The 20,928-nt window shown below is 37.1% G+C and overlaps 1 protein-coding gene across 3 annotated transcripts in view; it reads right to left on the reverse strand.

Moving 5' to 3' along the window:
* Nucleotides 1-20,928, reverse strand: part of LOC149220048 (uncharacterized) — a 75,398-nt gene that overhangs the window by 43,923 nt on the left and 10,547 nt on the right. For all 3 annotated transcript variants that reach the window (XM_089384614.1, XM_089384617.1, XM_089384615.1), the window contains exons 4-7: nucleotides 8,920-9,097; nucleotides 8,443-8,748; nucleotides 7,526-7,762; nucleotides 7,160-7,377 (exon numbers count right to left, since the gene is read on the reverse strand). In XM_089384614.1, coding sequence (XP_089240740.1) covers nucleotides 7,160-7,377; nucleotides 7,526-7,762; nucleotides 8,443-8,745 — 758 coding nt within the window. In that variant the 5' untranslated portion in view covers nucleotides 8,746-8,748; nucleotides 8,920-9,097. The remainder of the gene's footprint in view (nucleotides 1-7,159; nucleotides 7,378-7,525; nucleotides 7,763-8,442; nucleotides 8,749-8,919; nucleotides 9,098-20,928) is intronic.

A 20,928-nucleotide genomic window follows, 5' to 3' on the forward strand; every position in this document is an offset into this window, starting at 1 on the left:
AACTTGATCTCTCTTCTAGGCCGACTTGGTGTGGAGGATACTTAAATCATATTTGACTCAATACTTAACCTTTTTACATGATTCAAAAGCCCAAGAAGGGTCTCTTTAAAAGTACAATGGCTCTGTTGACTCAGAATAAATCCTATAACTCCTTAATGGGGACTTTGACCTAAAACATGGTGACCCAAGCATGAAACCCATGCTTTAATAAGTCACAATAATAATAATAAAAATTATTTTCTTTATTCTTTTGACAAGTACATTACATGATGACTCAAATACATTAAATCAAGACCGAACCTAGTTACATTTTCCAACATAGGTGTCAAGTGTCTTGGTTGTCTCACTGTGATTTGAATCTACTGGAGCAAGAGTTCTTGACTAGGTTTTGCCCTAGCTATGTGCCTATATCCGGTGTTCTCTTTTTGTTTGTGATCTTCATGGTTTGGCATTAGTCTTAATGATAAAAATATAACAAATTCTAACAAGATAATGTCAAACTAGAAGAGAAATCAAGTTAAAGAATCAAATTATATGTAGCCCTCGATTTCTCAACAAAGAAGACCTAGAACCAGCAAAGAAGAGAGAAAAGGAAGAAAAGTTGAAGCATAAAGGACTACTTTAGGGTTGGATCTCCCACACATGCGAAGAAGAATTAGGGCATCAATAAGTTGCAACATGACCGAATTGCAGCCATCACAAAAGCGTTGAATCTAGTGTCAAAAAGAGTCAAGTTTGTAGGCCAAATTATCAAGGAGGAAGAGGCTAACCAAGCAAAGGAGAAAGGCGAAAGGAGGCAAGACTCACCATTATTTTCTCACACGTACCAAACTAGCGTTGGAAAATCAGAAAGGCAGAAAGATTTTCTTTTACGCAGATAATTACTTGTGATATTCTTATGTTCTTATTAACTTTCTTGTGTTCTTCTTTTAACATAGTTCATCAAGAAATTACCAAAACCATAACACGAAGATCAAAGACACCAAATGTAGGTGGACAGCTAGGGAAAAACCCCTATCTAAGGGAAAACCCAGTCAACAACTCTTCCTTCAATAGTTTCACGAGATGATCCAAGACTCCTTGACCTAGACACAAACTTCCTCCAATCACCAAGTCAACCCTTCCCTTCTTTTGCAGATGATAACCTTCCAGCAACAACTTCGACCTAGATGCAGCGACAGCAGATCTTCGACCTTGATGCAGTAGTACTTTGATCTTAAAGCAGCCGCACTACGACCTAGAAGCAGAAACAAAACTTCGACTTAGAGATATCAAAAATTTCGACCTTGATGCAACAACAGAAACTCGACCCTGATGCAACACTTCGACCTTCCAGAAACATCTTAGTAAATTCACACGTGTGAGAGAGAGGTAACCCAAAAACTTTGATTTTCTTCTCCAGCAAATCTCCTATTTCTTCTGCAATTTTGTATTCTTCTGCTTCCCTCTCTTGAATATCGAACTTGTGTGAGTGATCCTCCAAATGAATCGAACTACCCTTATTTATAGCCTCTTCTGTGGGTCGAATTTCCTTGATGTAGGCCGACTTGATCAGGTGAGGGCCAACTTGGTGTGGAGGTGACAAATGACTTATTTGACTCAATAATAATTATTTTTACACGATTCAAAAGCCCAAGAAGGGTCTGATAAAATGGATAATGACTCAAGACAAAACCTAGAAGTCCTAAATGGGGACTTTCCCTATAACATGATAACCCAAGCATGAAACCCATGCTTTAATAAGTCATAATAATAATAATAATAATAAATTTTTTTCTTTCTTTTGTTAAATACATTTCATTATGACTCAAATACAATTATGAAGACCGAACCTAGTTACATTCTTCAACAACTAGGGTTTCTGCAGTAGAAGCTGAAATTGCAATCTTGAAGCAACAAGCCGAAATTCTGGAAAAGGGTTGAATTATGAAGTATTGGAGCAAGTTTGATTGGTGTTGACTTTGTAAAGAGAAGTTCATCAAAAGGAGGTTTGACTTGTCTTGCAAGGGTCTTGGATTTGGGTCATAGGTCTTGGAATTCGTCATTTGAACATTATATAAGAAGAGAAGAATTCGTGTGGGTTTTCCTCTCAAGAGGAGAGGTTTTGGCCCTGGCTTGCAACCTACATTTTGTGTCCTCTTGTCTCATTGAACTTTATTGTTTGGTAGTTGTTTGATGATAAAGAACACTAATAATAATCAAGTAAAGAAGAAGCTAACTACAAGGTACATCAAGTTAAGTAAAGGAACATCACAAGCAGTTATCAAAGTAAGAGAAATCACCTAATCTAGTGCCCCTAAATTTCTCAACAAAATCGATGTGATGAGTCGAATGATGAATGAGATCAAGTTGACATGTATTTATAGTTGTCCAGTGGGGTCAAATGGTTGCCACACAGGCCGATTTCAAGGAGTGTTTACTTGGTCTTGTGTTGACTATTTGACTAAAATTAAAAATCCTTTTCTTTCCTTACAAAAATCTCAGATGGGACTTATTCAAATACATTTCTTTTGACTCTCAATAAATCCTTTTTGACTCAATTGACTCTATAAGCATGAAGAACATGCTTTTGACCAAAAATAAAAAATAATAATGATGAATCTAATAAATATATCAATGATCAAAATTACATTTTATTACATTATGAAGACTAACACTAGTTACATTTTTCAACATTCTACTCCTAAGGTTTGGCCTAACAAAAGTGAGCAAAGGAACCACCAGTTCCAAACCTTTCTTTGAAAATGTCAAGAAGTTTCGTCTATCACAAAACAAGCAGCTATACCAAAGAAGAATGGCATACATTGCAAGTGAAAGAAGCCTAGAAGGCCAAGGCCCTATTCATTGTAGAAAATAAAGATTCAAAAGTTAATGCCAATGATTAAACCCCCATTGATTCTCAACTCATCTTGATGGCCAAAGATTATTCACACAACAAGAAGGAAGCACTGTCCACAAAGAATTGCCAAATCAAAAATAGATTGATGATTGACCTGCATCATCTTGGTTAATGGTAACTGGAATAACCCAGTGCCGCAATAGTTGGTGGAGACACTCAAACTACCTACCTCAAAAAATCTCGGGCCATAGCAACTTGGATGGCTTATGGACACCAGACAGCCCACTTTGATCATCAAATGTGTTCAATTACCCCATTGGCTATTGTGGCATGATACTTGGTAAACCCTACAAATTTGACAAAAGACCAATTATGATGGGTACTAGAACACCTAGAGAATTCACAAAGACAGCAAGATCTACAAGCTCATTTTTTCTTTGTTAATACTCTCATTTTTTGTAGGATAGTTGTTAAACAAGTTAATTGGAATAAATATATGACACTTTGAATGGTCATCAAAATCAAGGAGGGCAACAAAGAAAAGCTCCCTCCCTCTAATATTCAGGCACTCAGATTCATATTTTGATGCTTTTGCAAAAACCATGGGGCTCCCTCCCTTTTAGGCCATCCAACATTCTGTTGACTTAGTCCCAAGTTCTTATCTACCTAATTATCTTACTTATAAAACAATACCTGTTAAGAGAACAAAGATCAAATGACAGATAAACAATTGTTTAAAGATAGAAAAATCAGACATAGCACCTCACCCAATGGATCTGCACAAATTACAAGGCTCTCAAAAAGATAATTGTCAAGAGTCGCTCTCTGCTCCCAAGGATTGATGATCACCTTGAACAACTCAAGAGACCACAATACCTCACTATTATCGATATAGCTTTTGGCTATTACCAAGTCTACATGAAGCTAACATGTAAGGAAAAGATCCTTCACAACTAAGTTTGATTTCTATGGGTAGTTGATCATTCATTTTGGCTTCACCAACACTCTTACAACTTTTATGTCAATCATCAACGGGATTTCAACCCTCACCTTCGCAAATTTGTTTTCGCCTGCTTGGATAATAACCTTTTTTATAGTAAAATCTAGGGAAAACGATTGGAATATCCACATAGTGTTCAGCCTTCTTCACCAACACAAAGTTGTAAGCAAAGATGAAGTCTTTGTTTGGGCATGTTCAGGTCCAATACCTGGGTTTTTGTTAGTTTTTGGTATATTGCAAAATGTGTCCAAGTCCTAGGTGCACATGGAAGAAGAACATACAGTTGCAGGTACGAAGAACAATTCAGTAAAAGAGGTACTGGAACACGTCTGTACTACAGCAGAAGGTACAGCAGGCACTGCTAGTCCATAGCACATACAGGCTCATGTGGCACTCTCAACAAATCTGCACAGTATTGATTTCAGTGTAGCATGATGGTCTGTTGATGAAATTGCAGCAGTAGAATAGACTACGAGGGTGATAAATCTTTATCTATAGGCTTCCAGAAGTGAGGACTAATAAATGCATGTATGCGCCAGCTCTACATAGGACAGGATAGGTTATCTGTATAGATTTGAGTTCTAGGAGAGTGTACATTGTTCTCAGTAAAAGAGTGTACTCGCAGTTGCATGTGTTAGTTTCGGTTTATTGAGCAGTTTTCTAATTGTAGCTTAAGTCACTTAGACGCACACATGCAGATAAGTGTGCATATCTCTAAAAGGATGTCATACATGCATGTATGCACCAGCTCTACATAGGACAGGATAGGTTAACTGTATAGATTCCAGTTCTAGGAGATAGTACATTGTTCCAAGTAAAAGAAGGTACATGCAGTTGCATGTGTTAGTTTCGGTTTATTAAGCAGTTTCCTAATTGTAGCTTAAGTCCGTTAGACGCGCACATGCAGATAAGGGTGCAGATCTCTAAAAGAATGCATGCTTGCATGCCCCATATCATCTCAAGTTGAGACATTGTTGTGCATGTGTCCAGATTCATTGTACCTACTCCTCTTGTAGTCTATGAAGGAAAAAGGGGGGCCATAGATTTATTCATTCAGTTCAGCAGCGAGCAGTGAAATAGCTTTCTGTAATTTTGTTGTTGCAGATTTCCATTCTGAATTAATGAGAAAGTAATGACAGGTTTTGACAGTTCGTCTACTGAGTTTCTATTTTGCTTTTAGAATAAATTAGCAAGCATGCTGTAATTCTGTTTTCCTGCTTAATAACAGCAATGTGATTTAGGACAGACCTGTGAGTTTTCATCATATATATTCAACAGTATGTTTTTGCAGAGTTTAGAAATATTACAATTTACAACAGCAGTTTTGAGTGGGTTTTAAGGTTCAGCTATATAGTAGGTCAGGAATTCTTTGAGTGCAAAATCCACTTACCATGGTTTGATAAAATCTAACAGTTTTGTTGTTGATGCAACAAGAACCCATACCAATCTAGAAAAGATCAAGTTTCTCAAAGAGCGGCTTATTCTAAATCTAAGGAATCTCAATAATTTTGTAGAAGGCATGAATTTCTATCACAGATTTCCACCATTATCTCATCCTTTCAATCAACTCAGAAATCAAAAAACTCTTGCATGCACTCCATCAAAAAATAGAACATTTTAGCAACTAAAGTATGTTATTTGCTCTGCAACTGTGCTTGCACTCCTAGATCTACAACAACAATTTGAAATGGAGACTGGGGCCTTGTCCCACAAATAATGGGTTCTTATACATCAATGTTGTGTCTGGCTAGGCAGTGACAGTGTGACCCTATAATTAGATTATTATTATTTTAATGTGCAATTGACACCAGTCTTGAGTGGGCAGGACACACAATTGTGTACCATTCTGAAACATTGTTACAAGCCAAGTGCTCTCATTTTGAATATGCCTAGAATCTGAGAAGGAATGGAAGTATTTCTAGTGTATATGAGCAGTTAATCAGATTACACCAAAGGGCGGATTGAAGATTTGAGGCCTATACTTCAGTTTGTAAATCTCCACGTGGGTTCTTCTGCTGGTCAAATGTCCTACATGCATAAATTTTTATGAAGCAATAATGAGATAATACTTTCTTGTCAAAGAACTATTTTATGGTCTGACTCAGCATGTCTTTTTTGCAATAAAATCAATTCCCAGCGTGACCTGCAATTCTGGGTGTGATGTCACTTTCTGAGACTGAATTCATGCTTACCTCACGCATCTTAATGTTTGAAAATATCATTTCCTGCAACAGTTTCTATCCCCATTACCACTCTCCCAGAAGGCCTATCATTACTCTCTTGTTGTCATTTATGATTTATATGGTTTTGCTACAGTCCTTTTAATCTGTGATATTACATGCAAAACTAATATTCCATCAAAACAAAACAAGTTTTCTGGACAGCACATGGTATGCTAATTTTTCTACATCATTTTTCAGCACTCTATTCTCACCTGTTCTGTCTGTGCTAAGGATGCAGGTTGGCAAACTCAGTTGCACTTGATACAACTGCACTAGTGAATATGAATTAATAAGCAAACATAGACATAAAATAAATCACTGTTGCATGCCAATGACCATGTATTATGAAAAAGTTAAAATCTTTTGAATTCTGACAATAAATATGATCCAAATCAACTCGATATACATTCTGAGAAGTTCCAAACACAGGTGCATCATTTTTTCCTGGTTTTTCCAAGATTTTGAAATCATTCTTCCCTCCCTCCCTATATTTCAGGTAACCAATTCATAGAATACCCAATAAAGAAACACAAGAGACTATAGGTGTGGAGAAAAACTCCAAATATGCACGATGACTTGCAAAAAAATTCTTATAATAGCAACACAGAGAGATAGAAGGATGTTTAACAGCACTGCTCAATATGAACATCCCTGAAGGTTTAACTAATGCCTAGAATGGCTAGCTTATCAATCTCAAGGACCAGTTTTCAAGAGCAACAAAGCTACCGCCACCCAGAAACATTTATGGATGGGTGGAATTTTCTGATCTCATACAGTGATATAATTGAATTCTCCTCATTTTAAATATAAAATCCAAATTCCTATGTAAAAATGTAATGGCTTAGTAGCCTCAGATTGTAGAGTGTAGATCTTATGATAACACAAACAACTGAGAAACTTTTCAGTCAATCACTAAAGGTCCCCAATTTATTGAGAATATCATAGTATGCTTTTTCATGAGAGCAACCCATATTATCTATTACTGCATAATATTAACAATGTTAAAAATAAGCTTGCATGTATGATAAAAAAATCCTATCATCATTTGATGATATGCTCTTAAATCAGAATCGATGTCAAAAGATAACAAGGCCTGACCTGTAGATAGTGATAAAAACTTCAGGTATTGTTCCAACGTATGACCCGATTATGTATGGACAATACTTGACATTTGTCGCAACAACAGCATAATTGAAAATAATATAAGGAAATGGTGAGATCCTTAAGAGAGCAACAGCTCGAAACTGATGGAACCAATTTCCCTCTCCTGCTAGCCTGATCACAGCAGCTTTTTTAGGCCATCTTTCAAGCCATTTCTGCATCAAAAAAGTATCTTTGATTCACAAATAAAAATCACCCTTGTGAACTTCTCTGGCTAGCTTTAGCATGTACAAAAACGTAGTGAAACTTGAATCAGCTGAATTGTATTTAAACGTAAATAAAATAGATTGGTTGAAACCATACTTGTATCCGGCTGTGAAAATGTGACCCGATGAAGTAAGGTAAAGACATGCCCACACTGGTGCCTGCCATTACTATGAGGAATCCAAAGCCATATCCAAAGTTTATTCCTGCTAACCACATCGAAGGTGCCGATGGTAGCAAGAAAACAGGAAAGAAACCTATGGATAAAATAAGCACAAACACAAGAGTGTGTGTGCTAAAAGTCAACGCCTCCCAATCCAAAATGGGTATAATCACCTATCAAACATATAAAAAAAATCCTGAGAAAACCACTGTGTTAAGCAAAGGAAACCAAATCCAAACAATCTGCCTCTCATCTTACAATATTTGCATTGAGTTTAAACCTCACTCCACTTGGATTAGTTCAAAGTCAAACACAATGGATCATCAGATCTATTCAAAGAGATAAACCAGATCTCCACTGCCCATGCCCTGACCCCCACCCCTGTAGGCTATCCAATCTAAAAATTCTCGAAGCCTGAGAAAGCTATCCTGAACCAGAAGGAAATGTTTCCCAACCATTCTATTTCATAGTGGTTGACCACCAACAGTTACAGACGTCAAGAAGTTGCTACTTCTGGGAAATGGTTGTTTTAAAGCCATGTAGGAATTGAACAATAGTTACAAATAATCACTGAAAACTTTTAAAAAATATCCAAAACTTCACACTCCTTCCAGGTTTTCCTGTTTTCTTCCTCCTAATCTGGAGTCATCCTACACATCTCTTACATGACTTCACAAAAGCCTAAGTTTTCTGTACCCCTATTCCAAAACATTTAAAAACTGACATAATATATGCTTTTCCCATTATTCCCATCTCAGATAATAAGACTAGACATGACATAAAATAACATCAAATGGAAACTTACAACAGATCATAAGAGTATGAATTAGAAAATAAGGGAAAGTTGAAAAACCTTGTCAATTAGAAATGGCATTCCCCAGATAAAGAAAGAGGCTACAAGTGCCAACAAACAAAGGCCTAACAAAACCACTTTAATCCACCACCACATAGAACATGTGCCCGGCACTTTAAATGGCAGGAACCTCCCATATTCCTCAGGCTCTCGCTCATCAAAATAACCCAATCTAACATAATCAGTATTTTCTTGCTGGATTCCCTGGGCAACATTTATAGTTACTTCCCCCATTGTTTCAAAGTGGTAATTGGACAACTTGTCATTCTTAAGGTTACTTTCTGTAAGTTGATCCAAAGACATTATCTGTGCAGGAAAATCACAAAAACTATGTTAAACCAAATGTTTGCTGGCCACATTAAAATAAAGACAGACCAGATTAGTTACATTGACAAAAATTTGAAATATAGTAAAAAACAGTCAATCTAACATAATACCTAATAGAAATGAGAATGAAGCACTGTTAAAAATAGTTACCGAGGGATTACGCTTGCAACAATCTTTAGTCTGTGCATAGCATGCTGTTTGTCATTGGTATCAGACATCTGTACTCTGATGTCTACAAAAGGTCCATGAGATGTCATCTTAGTCTTAACATTTCTGCCAAAAGAAACTTGAATGTTCAAGGAAGTGCAGTTGAAGGATATCTTGAATTCTGTTAAATTCCACAGTGAACAAGATGCCGAACAACGATTAGTTCACATCTTACTAAAGATTATCTTATAAATAATATTAAGAAAAATTTAGCAGCATCAAAAATCAAATACTGCTTCTAACATCATGTGTTTCTCGTCTACTATCTTATAAAATTCGTTTCACAAATAACAACAAAAAGATCTTGGAGTGGGTACACTAAAAATATTTGCAAATAGAAACTTAATGATCCAGGGACTTCAACATTGTCAACCACATCAAGCTTCTTGTCAACGGCATATACAACATCGAGTTCCTTGTCGGCAGACTTCTTGTCAACAAAGCAACCTATCAGTCACCATTGCTTATGCCTGTTGGCTTTTCACCAACTCTCCCCTTTTCACTTATATCTCTTTGATTCTCTCTCTGCTCATTTTCGTACTGCAGAAGAACATATAAGGGTGTAGCCCTCTCATATGGTTTCTTCGTTCATTGGTTGCTGGCACACGAGCATGCTAGGCATCTCTTCTTTCAAAGACACAAGACCATATCTTCCTTGACACCAGCTCAAACAACCTCAGACAGCAGAAAACTCAAGAGCAGAAGATCCCATTAAAAAGTTTCCAGGAAGCCCTCAAGCGACATGAAGAACAGATGTTGGATTAATTCACTCAGGTTCCTGCAGCATATACCTGCTGTGATGAATCCATATTCATCCAGCCAACCCTTTAAAGGGCATTCATCATTCAAAGTAATCTGGACATTCCCTTGTTTGAAGCAAAGATAGATGCATCGGTTGTAGAAAAGTGGCTCAGTAAGTTAGAAGGGTACTTCATGTTAATAGCTTTTCAGATAAAGAGGAGATTACCTTTGCCTTGTTGAAGGTGGTTTTCCATGTTAAGAATTGGTGGTAGTCAGGGAAACTATTGTCAACAAGCTACAGTATAGGACAACCAAGCAGTCCCCTATTTGAAACAAACTGCCCTGCCTGGGGGGGGATTTTGTGGATGCCCTCAAGGGGGAGTGCCTCCTTGTACAAAATAATGATGACTAATACACCAAGTGGACACAACTCCCTCATGGTCAAGGCCAATCTGTGCAGGATATTTGGATGCATTCCATGCCTTGTATACAAAGCTTAGCATCTAAGACTTAGAAAGGCATCTAGATTGAAATTCCACAGCAATCCAGTTGGAGATGGAGCTTTTTAATATCCACTATCTGGAAGCAGCTTACAAATATGCAGTCAAATTGAAGAAAAGTTCAAGTAAAAGGGGCAGTGGGAGTTTAGTTGTGCAAACAAGCCACCACAAAGAAGGATAGAGGAGTTTCCAATTTTAATCACAAAGCACAAGGCAAGGAGAACCAGCAGTAGAATCAACTAAAAAATCCTCCTACAAAACAGACACCCCAAAATGAAAAGACAAAGAGAGATACAAGCAAGTGATATGATATTCATAGGAGCAAGCAGCACTCAAGATGGGAGTGGTAGGCATGGCAGACTCTAATAATTGAGATGTGACCCTCTACACCTGCATTAGAGTGGGCACCATTGCAAACCAAAGAACATGTGTAGCAAATCATGAAAGCTGACCCTTGCATCTCCATTGCCATTTCACCAATGTGACTAGAAGAGCCTAAGTACTCAAAAGAGGGTGAACATCTCTTTCAATCACAATTGTGAGTGACGGGAACAGCCTTGAACTTCAATATCAACAATGACAACCAAAAGAATTTGATTTCTACAAAATTTGTGAAAATATTAAGACCACCAACAATATGTCACCTTCATCCATACGCCATCAATTGGCTATGTCAAGGAAGACATTTGCGTATCAACCATGTTGAAAATTGGTAGCTTCGGTCGGTATTTTCATTGGCAAAACAAAGAAGAAATTATGTATTTTTCATTTTGGACAAGTCGGCCTCAAATTGGTCAAGTCAGCCCTCTTAACCCTCATGTCGCCTCAGAGTGAGTGGCACCCTTTCGCATGGCTTGGAGGCTATATAAAATAGCCCACTCACATTCCTCAATGGATATACATCGCACCTCACACATCTGATCTGCCCTCGCTCAAAGAAGACTTGGAAGGCTGAGTAGAAGATGAAGAATACACATATCTGATCTACCCTCAAAAAGGATTTGGAAGGCCAAGTATAAAGACACGTGTCTCTGATCTGCTCTCGCTCAAGAAGACTAAGTTTTGTGGCTCGTTCCTATGGAAGTAATGCGAAGCTCTGAGGTAACTGTTATGTGATATATGTGAGGTCCTGAGGCACGTTGCTCTCTGATATATGCAAAGAACAGAGGTTTGTTTTCTTTGTGATATATGCAAAGGACAGAGGTTTGTCTTCTATGTGATGTATACGGTTTGTCATATCTGTGATATATGCGAAGCATAGAGGTTTGTTTTCTTTGTGATATATACAAAGGATAGAGGTTTGTCTTCTTTGTCATGTATGCAGTTTATCGTATCTGTGATATATGCAAAGAACAGAGGCTTGTTTTCTTTGTGATATATGCGAAGGACAGAGGTTTGCCTTCTCTGTGATCTATACGGTTTGCAAAGAACAGAGGCTTGTTTTCTTTGTGATATATGCGAAGGACAGAGGTTTACCTTCTCTGTGATCTATACAGTTTGTCATATCTATGATATATGTGAAGGACAGAGGTTTCTTTTCTTTCTGATATATGTGAAGGACAGAGGTTTCTTTTCTTTCTGATATATGTGAAGGACAGAGGTTTGTCTTCTCTGTGATGTATGTGGTTTGTCATATCTGTGATATATTCAAAGGACAGAGGTTTGTCATGAAGATCTGAAGCTCATCATCTCTGTGACATGTGTGAAGGTCTGATGCCCATTGTGATCTGAAGTTGACCTCATTGCAGACCTTCTTAGAGGACAGGCTTGTGACATTTCGTTTTGGCACATTGGAGAGTTGGCTTGACACTTATAGGAGGTCACTTCACTGGTTAGTTTCTGTTTATGTCTTGACATCTTGACTTGAATATTCATATGTATAAATTGATGAGTTGAACTGTCTCTCTCGTAAGGAAAGATTGTTGGGTTTTCCCCTTGTGGGTTTTGCCCTGATTGCTGGCCTAAATTTTGGTGTCTCATATTATTGTTTCCTGTGATCTCTACTGCTACTACTCTATTGTTAATGGTTGAAATTTGTCATGTATAACTGCTTGATGATTAGAATGCTCTAAAGAAGTGAAATTGTATCATTGGAAGTAGTTATCAGTTTGAAATTTTGCACTAGTCTTGATTGCACTAGAAAATCAACATGGTATCAGAGCTATGGTGAAGAAAAGAGCATGAGATCACTCTTCAAGAGACCCTATTCTACATTTGAAGAAGATTGATCATCTACTCCTAACACAGCCCTAAAGATGGATTTGATTCTGTTTGCCCTACAAGCCCTAATGAGCTCTATCCTTATTTGAGAGGCTAAGCTATCTGACCAAATGTCTCAGAAAAATGATCAAAGTTCTGTTCAAAAAGCCTCTGAACGAATGCCAAAGCTCCCTCATCATTGAAAAAGGATATATTCATGCAGTGAAAAAGATGAGTTTGAAGAACTGGTATATTTTAGGTATGTTTCTCATTACAAGAAAAGGACCAGAGTTCTCTCATCAAGCTTGAAAAATCATCTCTGGTTTCAAGCTTTGACTTGTCAACAAGACAATGAAGATAGGCACTGGAAAGTTATTTCTCTGTTCAGACCAAGGTTAAATATCAATGAGCAAAATACTTGAGGAGAGGCCAAAGGCCTCAGTAACAATAATAGAAGGCCAAATCAATAAAGATTTGTTGCAAAATATTTGAAGTAGGCCGAAAAAAGATCAAGGGTCTAACTGTGCTTAATTAAAGTGTTTTGGATATGTTATGACAGCCCTCCAAAAGGAAGAAGCTCTAGAAGGTCAAAACTCCTTAGACAAACTGTTAAATTACTATGAAACTCTGCAACTACTTAGATGAATAACTGAAAATTGATATCTAGCTTACTTTCACCAAGATACAGAGTCTCTTAACCATTCATAAGCAGCGGAATAAACACAGAGATAAAGACAGTCACATAGTTTAACACACTTGATTTTCTTGGGAAAATCCTCTTATTTGTTGTAGTATTTTATTGACAAACTTGAGCAATGGAATCTCTTACAAGGCAATTTGAGAGCAGGCGTGTTATCTGTTGTACTAGCCTAAAACACCCTGTAAAAACACTTGACTCCTGCTCCTAGACTTTGCATACCAGCAGCCCTATTTCCTAGCGCACTAGGGCCTATATCTGTGCGCACAAAAACTCCTATTATGTAGTGCAGCAGGCTCCTATTTCTCTGCACACCAGGTCTCCTATTATCTAGGATGCAGTTCCTAAACCTTTGCGCGAGTCTGCTCACCAAACCAGTGTGTGATTGTTCCTAAAGGCTACACACACCACAAGCAAGCAGATCACACACCAACTCGTGCACACACAATGAATATACTTGTGCCTTTCGTCCTTCCTTTATAGATTCTATCCACGCTATAATAGGCAAGTTACAAATTTGGAAGTTGTGACTGACTAGTTAACTGAGTTGAACTGATCCTCTTCTCCAATCATCACTTGGATTTATAACTTGTCCTCCTTAATCAAAGACTGAAGTTCCCAACTCATCTTTTTCTAAACTCAAACTGCCATCTATCATGTAGTTAACTGAAGAAGGATCCAGGTGACTGATCGTCCACACTACGCAAGAACTCACCATCTCCATGAACTCGCTCCATGGTCAAAGGAAAACAAATTGTGGCCTTTCTGTGTAAGACACGAGCCAGAGAAGACCTTCCACACTACCAGTTTCAACACAAACAGCATGTGAAGGCCTTGCCCTTTTGAAGGCAAGTACTCATACCTCTCTTGAAATATATCTCTCTATCGTGTGTGTGTGTGTGTGTGTATATATATATATATATATATATATATATGAGATCACTCCTCCACCAAAAGACACTTCGAATTATCCCATGATCTCTGTGCTTCCTACGCAAAATCTGAAGCTCCCATACGAAGTTATGTGGCTCCATACTTAAGCGCAGTTTGTGGCTAATCATGTGAAGGCCTGTGGCTTTGTAGCTCATCATCATCATACGAAGTTCTATGGAGAAGTTCTGATTTTGTAATCCGAAATTCCAAGGTCTGCTATCTTGACTAAAGTCTCAATCAACACCTTGTTAAGAAGCCAAGCTTGTACTATTTCAAAAGGTGCAGTCAAAAGGAAGTTTGAAATCCTCCCTTGAAAGGTATGTATCTGCTAACAAATTCTTTTGCTCAAGATCATGTTTCTATTGGTTACATTCTTGAAAGTTCTGTATATAAAAAGAGGTACACTGAAGTTCAGAAAGGCACTGAATATCTTTCTAATCCAAGTAGCATTGAAGGATATTGCTTGATGATAGTTATCTAAGAACTAATGTGAAGTTTGATGCCTCTTTAAATTCTTGGATGTAAGGTATAACCCTTGTCTGGAATATTTTGATCAATAAGCCCATATATAAAGTGCTGAAGTTACTAAGTTTGAAGTTGAAACTTCAAAGATGACAATCACTTGTTGTCATTCAAGATTGAAGACTGAAGTGTTGAACTTGATGAAGTTTCTTCATTATTGATCTTTAAGGAAACATTTGCTTGTGGATATCATGAAAATCTATGACAGGAGAAATGATATTAGTCTGTTATGATATGATATATCACTGCATTGTTAGAAGATCTATATCTTTGAACTATGGATACTTGTTTTCAAAAGCAGGAAGAAAGGTATCTCTGCCACTAATCATACCTTTGCAAGAAACCATGATTACAATGGAAAAGAGGCTGAGTCCCTCTTCAAAAATCATTTACAGCAGTCCTTAAATATTGGCTGAGCCCATCATTAATAAAATTCTTAGAGAATTAATATCATATGTACTTCTGTGGGAGAATCCATCATGATATAGGTCTGAAGGATGATGTTTCCTTTGAACTTGAGGAAGGTATTCAATGAAAAAGAAAGGTCGAACCCATATGTTGAAATATGTAACTAGGTTTGGTTTTCATAATGACATGTGTAATCATGATTCTATTTAATTGATGTAAAGAAGACAAATAAAATTATATTTGTTATGCTTGAGACACGGGTTTCATGCTCAAGGAATTTTATTCTTGCAGATAAAGCTCCCATTGAGAGCTTCTAGAGCTTGTCATACAGGTCAAAAGAGTATTTTTCATATATGAGAGACCCTTCTTGGGAATGTTACATATTTATTTGAGTCATTGTAAGAGTCAAAAGACACTCCAAGGCCTTGTCACAAGTGCACAATCAGTCCTCAAAAGAAGCAAATTGATTTATCAAAAGGACAAGTTGGCCAAGAAAATGTCATGCCGGCTTATTTGCATGGAGAGATCACTATGTAAAGGAGGACTCTGCCTCACTTGGAGAATTATCAATCAAGCATCCGAAGAAGAGAAGGAAGTGCGAGAAAAGGGAAGAAAGAAGCCTCTCATCCAGCAAAGAGAAGAAGGAGAAGATCAAAGGTTTTTGGCATTTTTTTGGTCCTTCTACTCACACGTGTGACTGCAGCTAGGGTTTCTGCAGTAGGGCTTCAACAGTTCATGAAGAAGCCGAAATAGGGATCACAAAAGGAGCATTCTTGCTAGTCGAGATCTCAAGGAGAAGAGTTCAAGTCAAGCAAAGGAAAGGAGCCTCCTAATCTGCCCCATCAGCTCACACGTGCAGAATTTCTGTCATTACAGATAGGCCGAAAATTGCAGGCCTGTAGCAAGAGGTCGAAAATCAAGAAAAGCCGAAAATAAAGGTGCTGAAGTCAGTTTGACTATGGTTGACTTGGAGAAGAAGAACAGTTGTTCAAGTAAGCATTGTGACTTGGTCTTGGAGAGGTTTTGAGGTCAAGGGTCTTGGTCTTGGAGTTCAACAATTGAAGATTCTATAAGAAGAAGAATTCGGTGGGTTTTCCTCTCAAGTTTGGAGAGGTTTTGGCCCTCGCAAATATCTTATATCCTGTGTCCTTTGTTTCATTGTGTATTATGTTTTGATAATTGTTTGATGAAGAGAACACAATAATAATCAAGTTAAATATCAATATAATCAAGAAAAGTAAAAAGACTTCACAAGTTGTTATTATAAGCAAGAGAAATCTCCTGCATCTCGTTGCCCTAGATTTCTCACCATGGTATCAGAGCTAAAGTGACAAGTCAAGGAAGGACAGCTTGATAAAGGACACTCAAGGATCTAAGTTCTAGAAGGGTATCAAGGGCATTAAAGCATCAAGAAGATCTTATCATCTCCAAGGCATTTCGAAGACAAGGACTACATCATCATCTTGAAGAAAGTATCAATACCCTAGCTTGTTCAAGGAAAGAGTCTATACTTGAAGCATTCTTGGGAATCTCGCTCAAATCATCATCACAAGGAAGGAGACCTCAAAAGACCCTACCTCTACTCAAATTGAAGAGATCTACAAATCAAAGCATCTTGAAGTCTACTCATCTAAGGGAAGCAAGAAGAAAGGAATTGTTGCCATCATCAAGGAGTCAAGGCGATCTCCCTCTATTTAAAACAAGGATCACTATTTGAAGGAAGACATCTTCTTCAAGAAGAAATCTTCTATTCTCAATATCATCATCAAAATCAAGAAAGTTGCAAGTTGAAAATATTGTCATCAAGGAATATCTTCTCAAGTAAGTATCTTTATGTCCTCATCTGAATTAATCAAAATGTCTTTTTGCAAGGAGAGCAACAAGTTGGTTGAGTCTACAAACTTTCTTGCATGGAAGAAGAGGACTGATTTGTTCCTCGTAGAAAATGAAGTGGTGGAACATGTTAAGGGGGCACTAAACCTCCAAAGGAAGATGCTCAAGCACTTGCAAAGTATGTGAAAGGAGAAGTAAGGGCTCAAAGGATTCTCATTAAATCAATCAAAGATCCCCTCATACCCTATGTCTCAAAGCTGGAGACATCAAAAGAAATATATGACAAATTGGTAGAATTATTCTCTGTAAGCATTACCGGAGAAGTAATATCATTAAGACAAGAACTCTACAAGATGAAAATATCAAAAGAAGAAAGAATAGCCTCATACATTATGAGGGTGTCAGAAATAAGAGACCAACTCCAAGAGTTGGGAGAAATGATGTCTAACAAGGAATGTAATATCATTAAGACAAGAACTCTACAAGATGAAAATATCAAAAGAAGAAAGAATAGCCTCATACATTATGAGGGTGTCAAAAATAAGAGACCAACTCCAAGAGTTGGGAGTGTTGACTACTACGTATCAACAACCCATAGCAGTACACCCCCTTTTTTCGCAAAAGGGATAGTACCTAATCGATGTGTCTGTGCCATCCAACTATCATCATCAGCGTGATTTCCAAGATGTTATGTAAACCCATTTTGCATGTGTATAATGTAAATAATCTCAGTAAACCTGTGTCATGTATGTAACGACCTGGGTAAACCTACCTTTCTAGTGACGATCTCCATTCTAGGAGGTTTTTCGTCTCACCGATTCATTTTCGAATAATCGGCAGAGTTTTTCCCTCTAGTCTTACCCCAAAGCTGGAATGGATTTTGTCGCTAGGATCTTAGGCGAGTCCTAGTGTTCTAGATCGAGTCTATGTAAAAGTAATTTGAGAATAATCCTAACTATTTGGTTAGATTATTTTATTACAAATTACTTGGTCTGCTGGATTATACTTGTGTCGCAGAAATGGGTAATCTGTGAGGGTCTTTTACAAATGGGTTTTCCCTCTTATGATGTAAAAAATATGAAAATCATGATGTAAAGTGTCTTGAGGGTTGGAAAAATAATTTATCCCCTCATAGGTTAATTAATTAAAATTTCTGGCCCAAAATTAATTAAAATCCTAAGCCCCTGGGGTTAAGTCAAAGTCAATTTTTTTGGGAAATTAACTCAAAAATTTAATTTTTGAGTTAATTAAAATGCATTTAAATGAAAATTTCGAATTTCCTCAAAAATTAAATATTTCGACGGATGAGATTAAAAGAAATTTTTATCTTCATCAACAGTCGAGATTACTTTGACGAGGATCACTCGAACTAGCCGTTGGAGGATTTATCTTTAAATAGGAGGTCATTTGTCAGTCGATCCATCCGATCTCTAAGTCGTGTGCTTAGCAAGAAGCTCTTGTGTAATCTTTTTCTAGATAATAAAGAAAGACTTTGGGGTTAATTTCTGTTGGTGTTACTCTTCATGGGAATACTGTAAGATGTTTTATTTTCATGCATAATTTTTTCTAAAACCATTGATGATAGCTTCTGAAGAGTGATTTGAGTACAGGTATCTTGCTCAGTCGTTGGGGTTTGAATAATAATCTAAAGTTTAAATGTAATAGTAGGTATCTCTATTTGTCTAAGTTTATTATTATTTTCTCGCTCTATTTGTAATGGCTACATCGAGTTTTGCAGGGAAATCTTGGTTTAGATCCTTGGGCGTTAGGGGAAGTTTTCAGTTGAACCAGCGAACTCCCGATCTGTGTTTCTTGAAGAGCCCAACTAAATTAGCTCTGGGCTTATCATAAGATTTTTGTTTTGTGATGCACGAAGGGTTTCAAGTTAGCACCTCCTTTTAAAATTTAAAAAAATCTTTTAATTTTTGTGCGGCATAATGATAGATCTGGCTACTTAGAGCCTTCAGCTTGTAATTATTGTAATTTAACTGGGTTTTGGGGGTTTTAGATTTCACCATTGTATATATTGTTTCTGGGTGTTTTGTTTTTGTCATTACAAGTACGGATCTGAAGGAGAATTCTTGTTTGAAGCCAGACCTGGGCCCTGGAGGTTAAGATCTGGCCTTAATATCATTTTGCAAAGGCATTATTCTTTTTACAATCTGAGGATTTAAAAAAAAATTCTGTGGATTTTACGAGTTTTCCCTGAAAAGATATCTGAAGCAAAAGATATATTGGTGTGAAATTCGATTTTTCTGGGTTTATTTTGGGGTTTTTGAGGCTACCATTGGCTGCCTGGAAGCCTCTCTTTTCTCTATTGCCTGGGGTTTTCCATTTGTCTGCTGCAAATTTCGATTTTTTTTAAAACCCTCTATTCCTCCATCCTCTGCCATCCTCTATCTATTGCACTTGCAAATCAAGCTCGATTTTGCCTGCAAAAAACCTTGTCGCAGCTCCCTCGAGCTCTTCTTCCAAACGTTGCCTTATTTCCTCTGCTCCTTCGCGTCCCTCAACCCTACATCCTTCCTGCACTATCGTTCCTCCATCCTTCCTACTCTCCCGTGTCCCTTCCTGCGTGCTACCAGCTCCCTCTCAACCTGCATCACCTCCAACACTGCCCATCCGCAGTTCCCTAAGCAGCAGCCCTTTCCCTCTCTTTCGTCTATTGCTTGCCTCACTACCTGAGCTCCCTCGAGCTCTCTCCTTTTTTGCCTTCTCCTGCACATTTCCATTCCTTTCCTTGCCCTCTTGTCCCGCAGTTCCCCTCGCTCGAGCTCCTCTTTGCCGCCACCAATCCTACCTATATGAACACAACATAACATTTTGATTTCCCTTTACCTTTTTATCTTTTTGTATTTTGTTTTAGGGTTAGGTTTTGACATCATTTCGATTTCTTTTTTTTTTGTGGCCTTTATTTTCTAACTTTTTATTTTTGTTTTGATTTATTTAAATTAAAAAATCTCAAAATTTAAATTTTTTACTTTGATTCTTTTTAATTTCAAATTTCATTTCATTTTTTTTTATTTTATTTTTCTTTTGTTTTGATTTTCATGATATTGTTTTTCGTTTAAAAGAAAAACTAAAAAAAAAAAAATTAAAAAATCATTTTTTGTGACTTTGAAATTTTGAATAAATTAAATCATAAGAGGACCTACGCTTTCACATTTAAATAAATATTTTTTTATGTGGCGTGTGGCCCATTAAAAATTTAATTTATTATGGCCTTTTGATTTTTATTTTTTCTCACATTAAAAATTGAAATTAAACATTTACTGCATTAAATTTTCTCATGAGCTTAACACATCAAAAGATCACCTAAGGAATAATTACATTTTTAACCTAAAATTCCTTCTTGGTATCTTTTTGTATTAAAGTGTTTTTAAAAATTAAAAGAAGGGGAAAATTTTGTGGTATTGATTTCTCTACAGTGAAGCGCGATTAATGTTTTAGAATCATATCTAAAGATTGACTATAGGAGAAAGGTGAATTCTAGATCTGGGATATAAAGAAAATCATTTTAATTCTAGAATTATATATTGCATAGCAGTTAGATTTCATAGTTCTTCATGGTATTTAATTGCTAGAATATCTTGCATGATAAAGTTTTGAGCATTTGCATTTAATCGTTCATGATCGTCACTTTCATCACATTTATAAATTGCTCTGGATAACTTGTTTTCATTTGGTTTATGGTTAACTGAAGATTAAGGCACTAGTCTAAAATCATTTCTATTTTGAGGTTGCATTTGCTTTAATTGTTTGATCTGTCCATCTCAGTTAACCAGGGCTTGTTTCACATTCGTCAAGTTGTTCATCCTTAAGTCTCCTAGAGTTTGTGTTCCACAGGTTTCCTTCATTCATTCATTTACCCCTGGGGACTACCCCCCTTGACTTGTCTAGGAGAGAGTCTAAACGGAGTGAGTAAGGATTAGAGTGACAGCCCTTACTCTGAGCGTTGTCGCGGTGCCTAGGCACTTTGTGCAACAATAGGGAGAAATAATGTTTGACAAGGAAATGACTACGATAGTGCTCAATGCACTACCAGAGGAATGGGGAAACTGCATATCAAACATCTATGGGAAGAAGGAAACTACTCCATTCAATGAACTATGGTCATTG

The sequence above is a fragment of the Pinus tabuliformis genome, chromosome Q (genome assembly GCF_031772625.1).
Source record: "Pinus tabuliformis cultivar Carrire ecotype Pingquan chromosome Q, CPIR1, whole genome shotgun sequence".
In the NCBI taxonomy this organism is placed as follows: Eukaryota; Viridiplantae; Streptophyta; class Pinopsida; order Pinales; family Pinaceae; genus Pinus; species Pinus tabuliformis.